Source organism: Bidens hawaiensis, unplaced genomic scaffold, assembly GCF_021521415.1.
Source record: "Bidens hawaiensis isolate Kalapana, Puna unplaced genomic scaffold, B.hawaiensis_p1.1 tig00025015_1, whole genome shotgun sequence".
Taxonomy (NCBI): domain Eukaryota; kingdom Viridiplantae; phylum Streptophyta; class Magnoliopsida; order Asterales; family Asteraceae; genus Bidens; species Bidens hawaiensis.
The window spans coordinates 302,546-320,195 of NW_027493978.1; the positions used below are offsets into that span (position 1 = coordinate 302,546).

A 17,650-nucleotide genomic window follows, 5' to 3' on the forward strand; every position below is an offset into this window, starting at 1 on the left:
CTTTTATTATTTTACTAAAACTCAATATTTAAATACACACAATATAATTACTTAGAAGGAAACTGAATGAAAACAACAATGGAATTACATGAATGTGAGATGAAATGATTTGGAAAGACTGATGATGGTGACCTTGAGAAGTCCTTAAAACAAGAATCTTGAATGATGGTTCCTCATATCGATATCACACTCCAGAAGATTTTCTTGTGCACAACTTCCCATAGGAGAAAGGAAAGAAAAAAGGAAAAAAAAGCCAACCCAAATTTAAATTTTGGTGATTAACATCTATGATCTACCTCCCCGTGCTTCTCTGAAAGGCCTTTTTTTAATGGAAGATTTGTCAAAATAATTAATGCGGCTTTTCTATTATAAACAAGGCCTAAATGTTCGGCCTGGATACTAGGATCCTTCTAGAAGCATGCATAAGTCCGCCGCAAGCGGATGAACGAACAAATTCAGATAAGTTGCGGAGAGCACCGTAAGCGGAAGAACAAATAAGGCTAAGAAGAATTCTTCTAGAAGCTTGAGTAAGACGTCCGCAAGAAGGAGAAGCCAACTGGATAGGGACGTTTACCTTTTCAATATAGAGCGCATGACTGTTTAACCAATTAGAAGGAGCCAGACGGATTATTCCCCAACGGCCCAACACATGGCCAGCTGCTACTCCCTATCAACACCTGCCATGTGTCCCTCCAGGTGAATGGAATCATCTTTTGGACAGTGACAACTTAACCAATCATTTTCTCTCACCTTTAGCTATAAATACCCTTACAATCATCATGAGGTATTCATGCACAACATCCATAATATATCCATCATTTTCCATTCGGTACTTTCTCTAGAAATAATTACTGACTCTCACGCTGGAAGGTGGTTACGAGAAGACCCATCTTGTAATTCTCGTAACGAGCTCACAATGGTTTATTTTGCAGGATCTCAATCCATCCACAATTCATTTGACCTGACCACATTGTTAAATCCCACCCGGTTGAAGCGAAGATCCAACCCTAACAAGGTTTGAATATGTGCTTCTTCATTGACCTTGAGAACAATGGCGGATCTACCTAGTAAAGGGGTGGTTTCACGGAACCACCCGAGTTTCATAATTATAGTGTATGATACATAGAAAATATTAGAGGTAACCACCTTATAAATTAATAAGGAACCGCTCTATTAACAATATGGGTGATGGTGTAGTTTGTAAGTTGTTGGTTTGGTAAATAGAAGGTCATTGGTTCGACTCTGCAAACCAACAGTTTTTTTGAACTTTTTTTTTAAATTTAGCTTTATATCAATTATACACTATCATTGTTCTTAGTGTTGTTAATTGTTAAGTTATTTGTTAATTTGTTAGTTTTAGCTTGTTAGTTTAGGTTGTTAGTTTTAATTTGTTAGTTTTTAATTTGTTAGTTTGTAATTGTTGATAAAGGAACTGATATACATAAAAAAAACAATATAGAATTCTCTTATATACTTCGGCTAGACTTACTAAAGCATTGTTGAATGGCTCGTTAGCTTTTCGTGGTTGTTGTAAAGACTATTTGTATTTATAATATGTGTTTTTTAATTTCTAATGAAGGTGTCTTTTTTATTATTTTATTGTGTTTTTATTACGTAATGAACTTTTCCCAAATTATCGAACCAACCCAAACCTCGAACTGACCCGGAAATTTTTATACCCGACTATATGAAATTGAATCATCTAAAAGTAGCGCACCACCTGAAAAAAATTTCTGGATCCGCCGCTGTTTGAGAACACCCAATTATTCTATGGCAACAATTTTATTGGCATGTTTAAGTCATTTTATTTACTGTGATATATAAAATATAAAGGTACATTTAAAAGGAGAGATAATAAGGGCCAAAACATCCTTTATGTGTGGGGAAACAATATCATTTGCTTTGTTTATTTTATAAAAACTTTACAGCTAATAATATAATACTAGATTTAAAAAAATACTTAAGTTGAAAACCACTATAAGAAAATATCTAGTCATCTTTGGAATGGGTTGTACTAAGATTAATTGGATTTGTATGTAGAAAAGTTGGAAGTAATAAATAAAAAGAATGCACGCCGGCCACGCCTAGAAAGCAAAGCGTTGATGGGTTTGGGGAAATCAATGAGGATTTTGCTTCCCTCCTTCTCAGTCAAGTTTTATTATCATCACTACCACCACTCCACCTTCACTTCACTTCACTTCACTTGGTTATATAAACATTGCAATACCTTCATACCTATCATCCAAACATATATCCCTCTATACCTCCTCTCAAATATACACTACAAAATGGGTCATGTTTCTCTTTCTAGTGACAATTGGAATGTGAATGGTAATGGGAATGGAAATGGGAATGCATGTTTCCAGAGGAAAAGCTGTTGGTATGAGGAAGAGATTGAAGAGAACTTAAGATGGTGTTTTGCTCTCAATAGGTTGGTTCTTCAAAATATTTTAGGGTCATGTTATAGCTACACCACCCGAATTCGATTTCACACCATTAAACAACTGTATACAAAACGCTTAAACAACCATTTTGATAAAAAAAAAAGTTAAGCATAGAAAATTATTCGTCAAAATGGCCGTCTGAGCAATATCTAGACGGCCTTTACGACCAACGCCAATCAAACTTTAAATATTTTTGTCACAACGGCCGTCCTACCTCTATCCGCACAGCCATTTTGGCAATAGACGGTTAACTTTGAAGTTTTTTTTCCCAAAAACAGTTGTCCCACCTCTATCTGGACGGCTTGTCCACAAAGGTGTGGGACTAGATGTTAGACGGTGTGTGTACAGTTGACTCACATTTTAAATATTTCCTATATTAATATAAGGAATGAAAACTATACTTCAATACTGCCTTTTCACTAAAAGGTATTGTGTAGGAAAAGTTAACATCCTTTTGCACGTCCAGTAATATCTTTTTAATTTTTTGTGCAGTATACTTCACACAGGATCTACTCAGTTCCAGGACATACAACTTTTGGACACCAAACCTTTTGGGAAGGTAATCCAACTAATAAAACTAGTTCATTGAAAAGCAAATTGACCAATCATTAAATTAAACATGCTTAATTAGTAACTAGTGACTTTATCACAGGCTCTAGTGATAGATGGAAAGTTGCAGAGTGCAGAGACAGATGAATTCATCTACCATGAATCTCTTGTTCATCCACCACTTCTACATCACTCAAAGTACTACTATTTTCTTTTGCATGCTCTTCGAATATAAATCGCGCCGTTTACTCTTCGTGTTTAGTTATAACAGAAGTTACTTGACTAATGATAATTTAACTTGAACGAATATTTTGTTCAGTCCGAAGACCGTTTTTATTATGGGGGGAGGTGAGGGTTCTACTGCAAGGGAACTACTTAGGCACAAAACTGTGGAAAAAGTTGTCATGTGTGACATTGATGAGGTGACTTCCTACATTATTAAAATTTTGCATAACCTTTCGTAGTCTAAAGCAAGTTCTTATATCTAATGAGCAGGAAGTGGTGGAGTTTTGCAAGTCATATTTGGCGGTTAACAGTAAAGCGTTCTGTGATCCAAGGCTTGAGGTCATAATCAATGATGCAAGGTACAAAACATTTTTTTTTTCAAGTTTATATGATTAATATATGGTTCGTGATTTTTCAAGTTTTTGCGTTGTAGGGCGGAACTTGAGAAAAGAGAAGATCAATATGATGTGATAGTAGGGGACTTGGCTGATCCCATTGAAGGAGGCCCATGTTACCAACTCTATACCAAGAACTTCTATGAACTCACTGTTAAACCAAAACTCGCGCATGGTGGTATTGTTGTTACACAGGTATATAATCACATAACACAAATTTATAGGTACCTAAAATAAGGTTGATCTTGCTTACACTTATTTCTAACTTTCTATCAAAACCTTTAGAAAGCCAACTCCGAACACAACGTGCAATATTCTCCATCCTATTGGTTAACAGGGTATTGATTGGTCCCTTGAGTTTTCAGTTGTCGTTTAAAAAAAGAGGGGTGGGGGGGTGGGGGGGGGGTTACTTTGGCTCAAAGCATATAAATTTAAGCGGGCCCAAATGAAAATATTCTGCTTAGCAAAATAATTTTAGTTAAGCCTGTATGACCCATTATCAAAAGATATATCCTTCAATGGGCCAAAATGATCCGAAGGGCCAAGGGTATTTAAATACACATTTTCCTGTTTTCAAGCACCAACTCACAAACCCCTAAACATTATTTTGAATGTAAACCATTTGCATAATGAGATTTTAATCCTCACTACTTGAGAGAGCCATCATTTCACTCCATTGGTACCATTGATCAAGTAGACAAGTAGTAAGCATTTTTATAACATAAATACTAATTTATTGTTCTAATGACTCAAGACTTGTAATCGAATTTTACGCTTCATTTATTTATATTATTGGGAAATAAATTTGCAAAAACGTGTTGGTGGATTGACATGGCCAACTAGTCTTACCAACCCACCCATTTTAACACATTTAAAATTGCAACTCTACACAAAGTTACTATAAATATGAGGGTAACAAAGTTTGATTGTGTAGGCTGGACCAGCTGGTGTTTTTAGCCACACAGAAGTGTTTTCTTGTATTTTCAACACTCTAAAGCAGGTTTTTAAATGTAAGTTTCAAGATTAACTTGCTTTGAATTTTAAATACCAAACATTCGAGTATGTCAATTATAAACGTTGTCAAAAAATGTTAAACAGATGTTGTGCCTTACTCTGCTCACATTCCTTCCTATGCTGACATATGGGGATGGGTCATGGTAATCTTAATTATTACAAGTTTTTAAGTTTTAACAAAGAATTGATCAGTTTTAATAAATCGTACCATCAAGGTCGATCCTTTATGCGTTTAACTTGATCTCAGGCATCAGATTACCCGATCACACTGAGCCCAGATGAATTGGACTTGAGAATGAAACAAAGGGTCAATGGCGAGAATAGATACCTTGATGGCAAAACATTTGTTGCCGCTTCTACTTTGAGCAAAGCAGTTCGAAAATCGTAAGAGCTAGCTTAAGTATTTTGTTAAGTTTGTGATCTGTTTCTATTTGATATGATGGATCATGGTTCAATGTATGTATGCAGATTGGATGATGAAACACACGTGTACACCGAGGGTTCAGCAAGGTTCATCTATGGGCATGGCCATGGTTCAGCTCAGAACCGTAACCATAATTGACATGGAAGCATATCAATGGACGAATATATTGTTGAACTATATTAATGGACGAATATATACCCCAAGGAATACAAGCTCAAGAAAATTACCTTGTTGATGTTGTCTTTGTTATTTTCAGCTTTTATGTCTTTGTACTTTGTGTCTTTTGCTTATTATGTACTCACCAAAGGTAACCCCTAGTTGTTATTGAATATATGCGATAACAAATTCACAGCCCAAAATGTTTCGATTCACGACTTTTAGGTATAATATGAGCTCGTTTATTCATGTGTCACATAAAACAATATACATGACTATATGGAGATATTTAACCCGGGTGCTAAAGAAAAAACCCCTCACCCTCCCACAAAAAAAAAATAGTAGATTATACGCTAAAATTATAACTTTTCTTTCCTGTTAGTTCCTTCCCAACCTTTTTTTTTATCAGCGTTTGAAATTACTTTTAATACCCGAATACACAAATTCAAAGACGCTGAAAATTCTACCAATACTCGAGTGAGCTTTTCTAATCTAATTGAGACCATTTAGATCAAAGGAGAAGTGAAGTTACACTACATGTCTACATCATTTGTTAATATATTTTCTCTCCTCTTTTATCTGTTCTTTTTTTTAAAAAACAATTGACTTTGTTTCACACTTCTGTCTTATCAAATGAAAACTTTGTAATTCGAAATCCAAAACATTGCAACACTTTTCTCAATCATTGTCATGCTGTTTTTGCAGTTCTAGCGTCTTGTTCATTATAGATTGTATGTAATTTCACATTCTAAAGAACATGGATAGTTTTCTAAAAATTCAATCTATTCACATATAATTAAAGTATTGGATTCATAATTGATCAAAGATTTGTACAATCTTTGATCTAATCACAGTGAATTCATTATTGTTTCTACCGAACTTGTGTTTTATAGAGGATGAGGCATGACATTGATTGAGAAAAGTGTTGCAATGTTTTGTGAAATGGTACAACATATAACGGTATAACTCCTTAGTTGTATCAAGGAGAACCTCAATAGAAACTTATTACCACTTAGTAGTAACCAGATGCTACTACTACTCATAGTTACTACAACTTGCCGTTGGTACTAATTAGCTAATATTGTTCGATAGTAACTTGCTAGCTTAGTAGTAACTAATTACACTACTTAGTCGTAAATTACTATGACAAGTTATTTCACACTGATTTATAACCTCTGGCGCCACTTATCTAGGTTATCACTAATGTATAATAAGTAGCAACATAGTATTAATAATCAGTCACTACTAAAGTCATGTTCATATTTTTTACCTTGTTAATTCTAAGCAACTTCCAGTAATGCTTTAATAAGCCAAAATAACTATTTTCCTTGATTGAAGAGCATGATACAAGACACGTAAATTCGATTATACTAAAATGATAATGATTACAATAAAGTTACAACTTACAAGTAATATTTAAAAGCTAGCTTAATAAGCTATTAACAATGACAAACTTTATTTCTATCACATTTATTGTCTTGAAACCAACTCCCATCACCCAATACAATACAAACAAAGATTTACATGAAAGAACAAAGAAAACACAAACCAACTTAGATGTCTTCATATAGATATGCTATTGGGAATTCCCTTGACATTAAGTCCACCCTTTCGAGTATCATCAGAAGTGTTCGGATAAAGCAAGGTGTACGGAACCTTAACCGGTCCATTTCTATTCTTGAAGCATTCATCAGTGTTCCTTTGAACGATCCTCCCTTCTATACCCTCCAATGTTTTCCCAAATCTCTTGAATGCTTCTAAAGCACTAGCATCCGCCGTCCAATACGGCGACTCGCTTTGGCCAAGATAAATCTCATCCGTCGAATGCCTAGACAACATCTCAATTAATGATACTCCCAACAATGTTTGGAGTTGGCTCGTGATGGTTTCTAAGAACACCTTATCGGGGTTGGACTCTAGCTCAGCATACTCGGGTGAATCTGGCTTTGGCATGAACCTACGACTAACGGTTGGGCGGTTAGGGAGGTAACCCGCATAAGGGTATTGCCCAAAATTGACTGCGGCATGGAGAGCCGAAGCCACCCATATGATGATGGTGCATGTGTCGATAAGATCTGCCCGTGTCTTCATCTGAGGCCACCATGGCTGGTATTTCTTGTCACCATGGCCCTCGGTTCTCAACTCGGCCCACCATGACTGGAGTTCAGAATCATTTTCAACCATTTCGTCTGACTCATAATATATTGAACAATAGTCTTGAACCCATGTTTGGATTGCTGACCAGATCTCGAGCCCATCAACCGCGTACGGGTAATCTTCTATCAGAAGTTTAAGTCCATGGGGTTGGCTCGGATCCTTGACCGCTACGCCTCTATATATAATTCACAATTTTCATTAATTAACAAATGTTACAAAATGATACTATTATTCGCTAAGGACATATTGCTATGGTTTAGCTACGGATATTACGTAGCAAAAATGAAAAAAAAAAAAAAAAACTATAGCAAAACTGATAAACAAATGTATAATAAATAATTTAGTAAAATCGGTAGCAAAATTCGTAGCAAACTCCAGGCAATAAATATTTAGAAAAACAGTTAGTAATAAGTTAAAAAGATCCATAGAAAAAAATAAGTGCAATGTTATATATAAAAAAATTGTGTTACTAGTTACCTTTTAAGTAGATCAGCTGGTAGCGCCTGTTCGGGGAAAACCCAATTCTTATAAAGAACAGCGGACATTTCCATGGCGTATTTAGCTGGAAACACGGTCCTTTCAAGCACACCGCCGGCATTGATGAGTATTTGTCTAGCCAATGCGTTGATATTCATTGTATCACGAAAATGCGGTTGCAACAACTTGAAAATCGGGTGAACCGCACTTAACTGTCGATTCGTAGCGATTATGAATGGTTCTATTACTGCATGAGTGTTCAACCTACATCACCAAAATCAATTAAAAAAATTACAAAACTGGTTGTGCTAAACGTACCCATCCTTCTCTCATTTTACTTGTTCTTTCGCTACTTTAACTTGCCACATCAGTAATATTAGCTTCTAACATCGAAAGTCAATAACAAAACCTCTGAAATTGATGTTGTAATAGGGTGTACGATCGATAAAAGATTAAAGTGGGCGACGTTTAGCCAACCCCTGTAAATACTAGTAAAATATGTTATGTAGAATTTTCAAGTACCAGTGGCTAATAAGCTGATGATATCCCGAATCATTGACCGCTACATAAGCCTTTGCCAACTGCCATATGGTTCCTTCAACACCATCCACAGAAGGAGTATAGACCTCACTCTTAGTTTCAGGTAAGCTTAACTCAATCGCGAGTGGTTTCAACGTGCCATCATTTTGAAGCAAGAGGACTGTTCGCGTAGCGTATATCTTTGACGCGGTTTCATTGATTTTTGTTAGATATGGCATCAGTGCATCATGATGATCCAAGATGAACAACTTGTTATCTTCCAAAGCCTGTTTAAAATAAACACACATAACTCATTATATTTTATGAATTTGGGTTGTGTTAGTTACATAATTGTAACCTATATCGTTTGATTCCATTCGTACTTGTTCTACGGTTGATCCGTTCATGTTTGGTTCAAGATGTTCCTTGGTGATTGAGCTAGTTTGGTTTCCATATTCACTTGGATCTAGCTTGCTAGCTGGTGGAAACTCCTGATGGAGAAGAAACAGAAGTTTAAAGTATGAGTTTCTTGACGATAATTTAAGAGCTCGAAGCATTTTAATCGATTGAACTTACTTCAAGTCGACGAATGACCACAGGGTTTACTCCGGCGACCATTTCTCTTCCAAACTCTTCATCACTTCGCCATGCAGACTTGTCCTCTACAACACAAGACATATATTGTATTGGTAAATACTCCATATTTGTATGTGTATTTGAATAACTAGAAAACATGTCTCTTTATACATAAATTTTCTATTACCAACTAATAACAACAATGATAGTTTTAATAGAGAATAAACTCGATTAATAATAACTATATACCTTTGATAACATCAGGCATAGGGAATGTAAAAGGCTTCTCACCATCGTTGCTCAAGAGTTCTTTAACAAGTTCCAAATTCGTGTGTTTTCTTAACTTTTTCACTGTGTGTTTCGGTAGATTAAACTTACCTTCGTAAAGCTTCAATACATCTTCAAATGAATCAAACTCATTAGGAGTTTTATCAAATACGGCCTTAAGTTCTGGGCGAACCACTTGGCCTATGGACTTGGCTGCGTAGCCTAAGAAATCCGAGAACTTGATATGACTGAACCGTTCATCTCTAGGCACATAGATGTTCAAACTTAAAAGAAACAATCGTTTCTCACTATTTGGATCCTTTTTAGTTGGCTTTTGACCCGTTCTTCCTCTACGTGGATATGGATACTCCTGAGATCCACCAAGGACGGGTCGGGCATAATCAGCTCCCTTATCGGGTAAACCCAAATCGTTATAGTATGCATAGTCGTAAACCCTGTCCCATTCCATGAGCATTCCTGAGCCGTTACCTCTAAGGTTGATGAGTTCTTGGTCTCTATAGTAACGCAATGGTTTCGGTGTGGAAGAAGGTAAATATGCCTGCCATAATATCCAAATCAAACAATCCTTAACTATTGTATTCAAATATTCACTATTAAGTTCACATGAAGTAAATGCCTCTAATATGATAAAATAAATATTATTTTGGAAATGGACAATGACACAAAATGAAACTGTTACATTTTCTTAACTACAAATATATTATTACATTTTTCAAATACTCTAGGAACTTAAGGGAAATTTCTAAAGTGGAAATTTGACCAATCAATTTATGAAATTAAACATTTGGCATTTACAATAGACCAAACTTGTGTTTACATCTTGACGTAACATGTCCTCCAAGGACACGTGACGTGCATAAATGTCTCGTTCTGCCCCGTTAGTTATGGATGCTAACATATGAGAATAGGATAATACCTATATTTTTATGATTCTAAAGTAGAGAAAATAACACATAAAACTAGGAGTTCGTTTATAGAAAAGAAAAGTCTTGTTTGCATGCCATTTTTTTTTCTTGTCAAATGAAAATCAGGGAAGTTCAACGTAACTTAAAATTTTTTGCAGCATTAGTTATGCCCCCAAACTTTAGTTTCTTTTTTTATACAGTTAAGCTTAAGTCACCTAATCATTGTAATTTCCACTTAGGCAGTGTGGTAAAATGGTTAGTAATCCTTATGAAGGATAACATTTATTCGTTCAAAAAAGAAAAATTGACCATTAGTGGTTGATACATATCTTGAATTCAAAACATGTCAAAATATGTAATTGATAGAAATCGGAAATCTGAATTGCTGAAATTAAGACAAGTAGTTGATTTGAGATATCTCAATAAAATATATTTTCCATCAACAATAGTTTGGGAAAAAACTCAACATAAACATCAACAAGACACAATTGAATGAGAACGTAATTTTAATATTATTCCTAGTGGTTACTAGATTAGAACTGCCTAAAAAATATTAATTACTTTCCACTATAAATTACTTTCTGCCAGCACCAACCAAGTCTACCCCAACCCATTTTGATGTAGTCGTATCAGTAATCCAAATCATTTTAGTTACTTTAGCATTAAATTATAATCCTCAAACGGAGTGATTAAAAAAATATTAATTCACTCAAACAAATACGTAAATACAAATATACAACTCCTTAAAAGATCAAAAAGCTATTGGTTAAAGGTGCATGTGACAGGTCATGCTAAGTTGGAGACAACATTCTTTTTTACTTTTAAATAAAATATTAGTCTGAGATTTACTCATATTAGATATTGATTATGGTCAGCTTTAATAATTAGATAATGTATGATTTAATTGAATATTTAATAGTATATATTTAAATAATACATGAGAACATGTAGAAAACCAAAAAGGATTTAAAAAATAGTAATGCAAGATAACGTAAATTAATTTCCACACGTGATCCGTGCCATGCATGGTAGTAGTTACCAAACATATTGCTCATTAAGATAAGTCAACTACCCAATTTTTTTTTATTTTTGAGTTATTATAATCTTTAAAATTCATATACGAACGGTTAATGATAATATATGTGGGAACTTAATGTTGTACACATGATTTGCTCATTACGATCGACACTAAAGGTGTAAACAAGTAGAGTCAAGCTTAAAATTGCCACAACCCGTGCCAAGTGTGTTTTACATATTCAAGCTATAGCTTAGCATTTTTTTTCAAATTTTAAAGCTCGGGGTTAGCTGATAAATGTGTTTCAAGTGCTATCTCAAGTTTGGGCTCGGCGATTTATTATTTATTAATTGTGTAATTATTTTATAACATATATCTATAATTTGTTGTAAACTGTACTTGTATATATAATCTAATATTTATTGTTTATTTCTTTTCATAATAGTTTTAAGCATAAGAAAAAAATGCAAAGAGCTGTTGCATAGATGGTCATTTTATGTTGTGATATGAAATACGTAGCAAATCCATTTTTTCATCTCTTAGAAATCTTATGGTATAGTTGTGTGTTTGCGCTCTATATATGAAACCGCTTTTAAGTATAGGTAAACACAGGTACACCGCTCCCTGTAAATTCATAGTGAACTCGGCCGGTAGCAAATTTGTGTTTACGAACTTGGAGTTTTGGGTGTAGATGGCATATTTTGTTTTTGACAGATTTTATAAATAATTTATTTATAAAAGAAAAAAGAAAGAAAGAAAGAAAGAAAGAGAACAAAATACCCTCACTTATTGGGTTCAAACTACAAAACGTGAATAACGACATCAATAATTTATTTAAGTTTTATTTTGTCAAAATAATTTTTTAGTCGCTTTTTCTTGACTGGTTTGCTTTCCGACAACTGACAGGTGTCAGTTTTTTTTGGTAGTTAATGCTCACACAAGCTAGCTGGTCCTTACTTCAAAAGAAAATTTTGTTAACCTTTAATCATAGTTCATATGATATGAACTATGATTAAAGCGAGAATTCTTATGAAATGAGAACTATGGGAATTTTCGCTTTCGATGATAGTATTGACGTTTGGACCTTAAACTTAAATAGTCGTTCGAGGGTCCACTTCGTGAGGAATCTCATTGAGATTGAGGAGTAAGCTAACCAGGTTAGTTATAACCCCTTTTACTATGCTTTGGGTTGATGTGCATACTGTATATTATAGGAAAATTGGTTTTTATTAGTCCCACCTATTTTATTTTTGCCGGCGCTTGTCTCAACTATCATTTTGGCTGGAAACGGTCCCAACTTTCACATACGTTAATTGATTCCATCAGTCCGCGACTAACGGAATACTAACTTCGTTAGGTAAAAGCTGATGTGTCATCCTAGTTGTCAAAATCAGATGACATGGGCATCCTACGTGGACTTGTTGTCTATTATATTTTATACTTAACATTTTACAAACATAAATTCCCAATTATACACCACCCTAAATCCCCAAATTATCTCAACTCAAGAACCCTAATTGCACCTTCCAGTCGATTCCCCTCTTGTATTCACTGGTCCATCAACACACTGCCCATGCGGCTTCTAATTGCAACCAGATAATGAATCAAACTATAATCATAATCCTCGTGTATTCATAGATCCAATAGATCTATATCTTTTATGTTCCTTTAAGTTATACCTTCAATTTCACTTATTATTATCATTATTATCCTCTGTTTTCCATGGGTTGAATTACAAGATCAGACCTTCCGATCATGTGAAATCAATGAATTGAGATGATGTTTGCATGTAATTATGGTTGAATCGAATTGGGTTTTTGGATTTCAGCTGTGAATTGATTGGAAACTGATCAATTTTAAGGTTAGGTTTTTAATTTCAATTTTCTTGATTTCTTTGTTTTTTTAGGGTAATTTGATTTTTTTTTACCTAATTGCTGGGCTTGTTCGTTTTTCAATCGAATGGAAGGTGCAATTAGGGTTCTTGAGTTGAGAGAATTTGGGGATTCAGGGTGGTGCATAATTGGGAATTTATGTTTGTAAAATGTTTAAGTATAAAACGTTTACACAGCCGGTCCACGTAGGATGCCCATGTCATCTGATTTTGACAACTAGGACGACACATCAGCTTTTACCTAACGGAGTTAGTACTCCGTTAGTCGCGGACTAGTGGAATCAACGTATGTGAAAGTTGGGACCGTTGCCAGCCAAAATGATAGTTGGGACCAGCGCCGACAAAAATAAAATAGTTGGGACCAATAAAAACCAATTTTCCTATATTATAAAATGATGTTAAAAAAACGAAATGCTAATTAAAAGTGTCTTTATAAGTTATGTTAACAACTATTTTGCTAACAATCCGGTGTGGATTTACCTTTGGAAGGGAGCACGCAAAATGTGGCGTAAAATATGGTAATGCCTTTGTTGCATTGACGGATTTTCTACAATAAATAAAAGTGAGTGACGATAGTCATTCTTAGGTGGACCAAAACCTAAGTTAATATTTGGGTATTTTAGACTATAAACTTAGACATATATGTATGCCGAAAGGAGGTTTGAAACCTGTTAAAAGATAGAAGCGCACACTTCGATGTTATGTTATGCTTTAAGTATTTAGGAGGTTGCCCACTATTTGTTAATAACTGTTATGAATGAATGTTATGACTTATAACTCATTAAGCGTAGCTGACTTTTAGTATCCATATAAGCTTGGCAGGTAAGCTTTTAGTTTTAAATAAGGAATGCTCTAGTGCTGAGGCGGATTATCCTACTAAAGAGACTAACATCCGATTAGAAGATTCTCATATTTAAGTTGTTTATGTTGTGGCTAGACAATCTTTTATTAACTGTATCGCACTTAGACAAGATACTTTGGTTGCATGACCTATATTTCCGCTGCATTATTTATATATTTGAAATTTATTAACTATGTTGTATGTGTAAATCTTACCTCTGAGATGTTCCCGATTCTAGGACGTTTCACATTACCAACGAATTTCTAATGGAATCTTTTGTCAGTTGTAATTCTTATAGTGAGTTTAATCATAATTATTCTACTTCTTTGTATATTTTTCACGTTAAGTTATAGTTGTAAAGACTCCCCACCACATACACACACACGAAAGGTGCACACGAAATGATACAAAGAACACATACACTAACAATCTCAGAACATGTTAGGCTTTTTTTTTTAATTCAAATAAGAAACTGCTCGTTTTTATGATGCAGTTTTTTTAAATACATTGACGTGTAAAAAAGTTAAGACCGTTTTGTTCAAATAAAAAAATTCACACCATTGACAACAATACTATATGTTTTAAAATTTACAATTCTTTTATTATTTTTACTTTTAAAATTATATAAAGTTATTTTTTTTTGTCAATCCAATATATCCGGTTGCTCTCTACATTCTCTCAAGTCACCAGATTGCATTATTTGTAAATGGAGACTTCTTATGCATTTTAACTGAATTTACGGGTATGGGTCTCATCAAACCCAGATATTTTTTAAACGTATTATAACATCTCATTAAATTAAAAATTAAGTTCACCAAATATTTGATATAAAAATCCTATAAAATATAGATATACTAAAAATTAATATTTTATTTCTTTAGAATAAGATATATATTATTTATAATTAAAAAACAATTTTATAGAAAACAAAATAAGCGGATCATAAGTCCCATCAAACTTAAATAGTTTTTAAACCGAGTTATAAAATCTCATTTACTTGTGAAATCATTTCATCATTATATACTAAATATATTATTAACTTTTGTACAATAAATAAAATTAAAATCAAAAAATATATAAATATTATAAACGAATAATATAAAACAACATCGTAATACAGAGAATAAAAACTAGTATTATAATATAGTTGATGTGCGAAAATATATATATAAATAAAGCACGAATCGCAACTAAGCTTAAAAAAATCCAAACAACCTATCCTAGTTCACACAAATGGCAAGTGTACCGGTCGCGTATAGCAAAGAAAAGGAAAGTCCGGATATCGAACTTGGAGACACGTGAGAACGGCTTAGATTATAAACCCTAATTCAAGTCCTACCTTTAATTGATTTTATTATTTTTTTTCTTTATTTTTTATTTTAATTAATTTAAACTAACTTAACTTAACTTAATGAGACTAACAGAAAAACTTAATGGCACTAACGGAGCTCTTAACGAATATGGAGAAACGACTACCTAGGCAAGAATCATATTGAAAGTTCAACGGCTAACGGAATTAACTAATCACACGACACCGGGATCTTAAAATAATCAACTAAGGCTCATTAAAGTTCGCTAGATCACCTCTCGGTCCAACCAACTAACCCTCACAAAATTAAGAAGATTGAATAAATGCACCGGAAAAAGATTACCAAGGCACTCAAATGACTCTCCTCTCGGACTCAATGACACAAAACTCACTTAAAATTGGTACTAGCAATTATAGGAATAAAGGGGTAACAATATCTAACCCGATCTAAGACACTTATTTGCACACAAAACTAAACCGGACAAGACCAAAACTCGCTCTCGCGTAATTCTAACCTAACCGAATAAAGAAGCGAGACAAACCGACTCCCTATTACCTCTCTGTCTCAAGGAAGGTGAAACTATTGAATTTTAATAATTAATCGCCCAAAAGTTTCCTATGGTCGCGCTAACCACAAACAGATCAGAAACACCAAGTCTAAGGCCTAAACGTAGAACTCTAACCAAACGACACACAATCAATCAATCAAAGTAATACGCGGAATTACAAGCAATAATTATATAAAAACAATATTTTAACACACCAAAGATCGAATTAGATAAAGCCTTTCAATAATAATACGTCATGGAATTAATCAAAATCAAATGAACCGTCAACCAATGTCAATAATCATCAAAACCTAGATAGTTTAGATATTTAACTACTCATAATAATAGGACAAAACAAGATATTCCAGTAGCAAAACTCATGTTTGAGAAAAGAAACTAAAATATAGAAAACCGTATGTTGTACGAACCAACAGATGCTTCCTCTAAAATAAAGAATACCATCTGCTCCTCTCTATGCCTTCCGCTCCAAATCAGCCGATCCCCTAGATCAGCCAGCCGACTCCCCTCTTTTACAATTGATAGATCTTTTTTTTATTATATGAGAAAACCTTAACCCACTTGATCTTATAATTCCTTGTTTATGTCTTCGGTTGCCCAAAAAGATGAGAAGCCCACATCTCACCACATGATCAAATTAAAAGTCCAGATATGCATACACGTTTTCACAGTTGGAGCATGTTCATTCTATGAAAGCAATAAGGTATTAGTCATATGAAATTTTAACAAAAACCAACGAATTAAATTCATTCAACATATTTCATATAACACTATTTATAAGTTAATAAATAACAAATGTAACATAATAAATTTTCTGATCATAATATTAAATATTAACTCATTTTATTATAGAGATTTTTGAACGAGCTATCATTATTATTGTTGAATTGTTTTACTAGTTTTTAGCTCGTTTCAACTCAAACTTTTAAAATTAAAATGTGAACCAATTAAGAATAATATTCAATAGAAACTTGGCTAAAAAAATACTCAAAAGTGTAGGAATATATATTAAATTTATATATTATTTAGGCCACATCAAATATCCCCACACTTAAACCTTTTTCGTCCCTGAAAAAGTATTTTGAAATGGAATCATAATTCAAAACTGATTTTTAAAACATATAGGTTATCTTTTAAGCAAAGATAAACGCAAAAACTGCGATTGCCGATATTGTTGTCCACTTAAACCCAGCAACCAGCCTATCAAGCACTCAATTGCATTAAGCGTTTTAAGTTTAAAAACTACAGCTACACCTACCCCATCTCAGACAAAGAGAGCTAGAAGAACTAGAGTCGAAGCAAACTGGCTCGCCAAATCACCATAAGCCAATGACTCGTTGATGGTACTAATTAGATGCACTCAGTGAAATTTGATGGATGAATGGTCATGTGGAGCTCGTACGAGCTATTCCTAAATATTATTGGACTTTGTCCTATATATTCCTAAAAAAAATATTTATTGACTAAGAACCTTTGAGCCCCAATAGGGTATCCTCATAGTCACTATCCCCTGGGTAACACGTAAACTCTAAGTCCCGTCTAGTATGTGCATCTTTGGCATCTTTTACTAACATTAAAGAATGCTTCTTTGACATTTTACAATACATAACTTTCTTCACAAGCATTTTGCTTTTCTTGAACAACTTTTGATAATACACATTACTTTCAAACATACTTCTTTTTTTCTCTTTTTTTTCCTTTTTTTTCAATCTTTTATATCACCCTAAAATATATAACTATTTCTAAGCTCGTAAAAAGATGGACATGTGGTGTGTGCTGGTTTGAGTGCATCTAATCTTAGCATCTCAAAGTTTTTAGATTATGGTAATCCTCCCTAAGCATCGAAATTCGGTTTCACTGTTTTTTTTTCAAATTATTAGATATATAAAAATCTGCTAT

General features: G+C 33.8%; 2 protein-coding genes across 2 annotated transcripts; one reads left to right on the forward strand and one right to left on the reverse strand.

The window, feature by feature from the left end:
- The first annotated feature begins 1,994 nt into the window (after positions 1-1,994).
- Positions 1,995-5,428, forward strand: LOC143570677 (thermospermine synthase ACAULIS5-like). The gene is made up of 10 exons (XM_077056270.1): positions 1,995-2,431; positions 2,937-3,003; positions 3,097-3,191; positions 3,313-3,415; positions 3,489-3,577; positions 3,652-3,808; positions 4,548-4,623; positions 4,712-4,770; positions 4,875-5,011; positions 5,096-5,428. The coding sequence occupies exons 1-10, from the start codon at positions 2,103-2,105 to the stop codon at positions 5,187-5,189; spliced, it is 1,206 nt and encodes a 401-aa protein (XP_076912385.1). The 5' UTR covers positions 1,995-2,102; the 3' UTR covers positions 5,190-5,428.
- A 1,182-nt stretch (positions 5,429-6,610) lies between these two features.
- Positions 6,611-17,346, reverse strand: LOC143570685 (linoleate 9S-lipoxygenase 5-like). The gene is made up of 7 exons (XM_077056274.1): positions 17,223-17,346; positions 9,186-9,794; positions 8,937-9,022; positions 8,744-8,851; positions 8,364-8,647; positions 7,842-8,105; positions 6,611-7,539 (listed from the first exon to the last, which is right to left on the reverse strand). Exons 1-7 carry the CDS (start codon positions 17,344-17,346, stop codon positions 6,771-6,773), a joined length of 2,244 nt encoding a protein of 747 aa, XP_076912389.1. The 3' UTR covers positions 6,611-6,770.
- Positions 17,347-17,650: the final 304 nt, after the last annotated feature.

Bases quoted from the DNA above. Each gene is read 5' to 3' on its own strand.
- LOC143570677 (XM_077056270.1), top strand. From the start codon at position 2,103: ATGGGTTTGGGGAAATCAATGAGGATTTTGCTTCCCTCCTTCTCAGTC. The intron at 2,432-2,936 runs GTTGGTTCTTCA...TTTTTTGTGCAG, and splicing joins TGGTGTTTTGCTCTCAATAG to TATACTTCACACAGGATCTA. The intron at 5,012-5,095 runs GTAAGAGCTAGC...GTATGTATGCAG, and splicing joins AGCAAAGCAGTTCGAAAATC to ATTGGATGATGAAACACACG.
- LOC143570685 (XM_077056274.1), bottom strand. From the start codon at position 17,346: ATGTCAAAGAAGCATTCTTTAATGTTAGTAAAAGATGCCAAAGATGCA. The intron at 9,023-9,185 runs GTATATAGTTAT...CTTGTGTTGTAG, and splicing joins TATGCCTGATGTTATCAAAG to AGGACAAGTCTGCATGGCGA. The intron at 8,852-8,936 runs GTAAGTTCAATC...CTTCTCCATCAG, and splicing joins TGGTCATTCGTCGACTTGAA to GAGTTTCCACCAGCTAGCAA.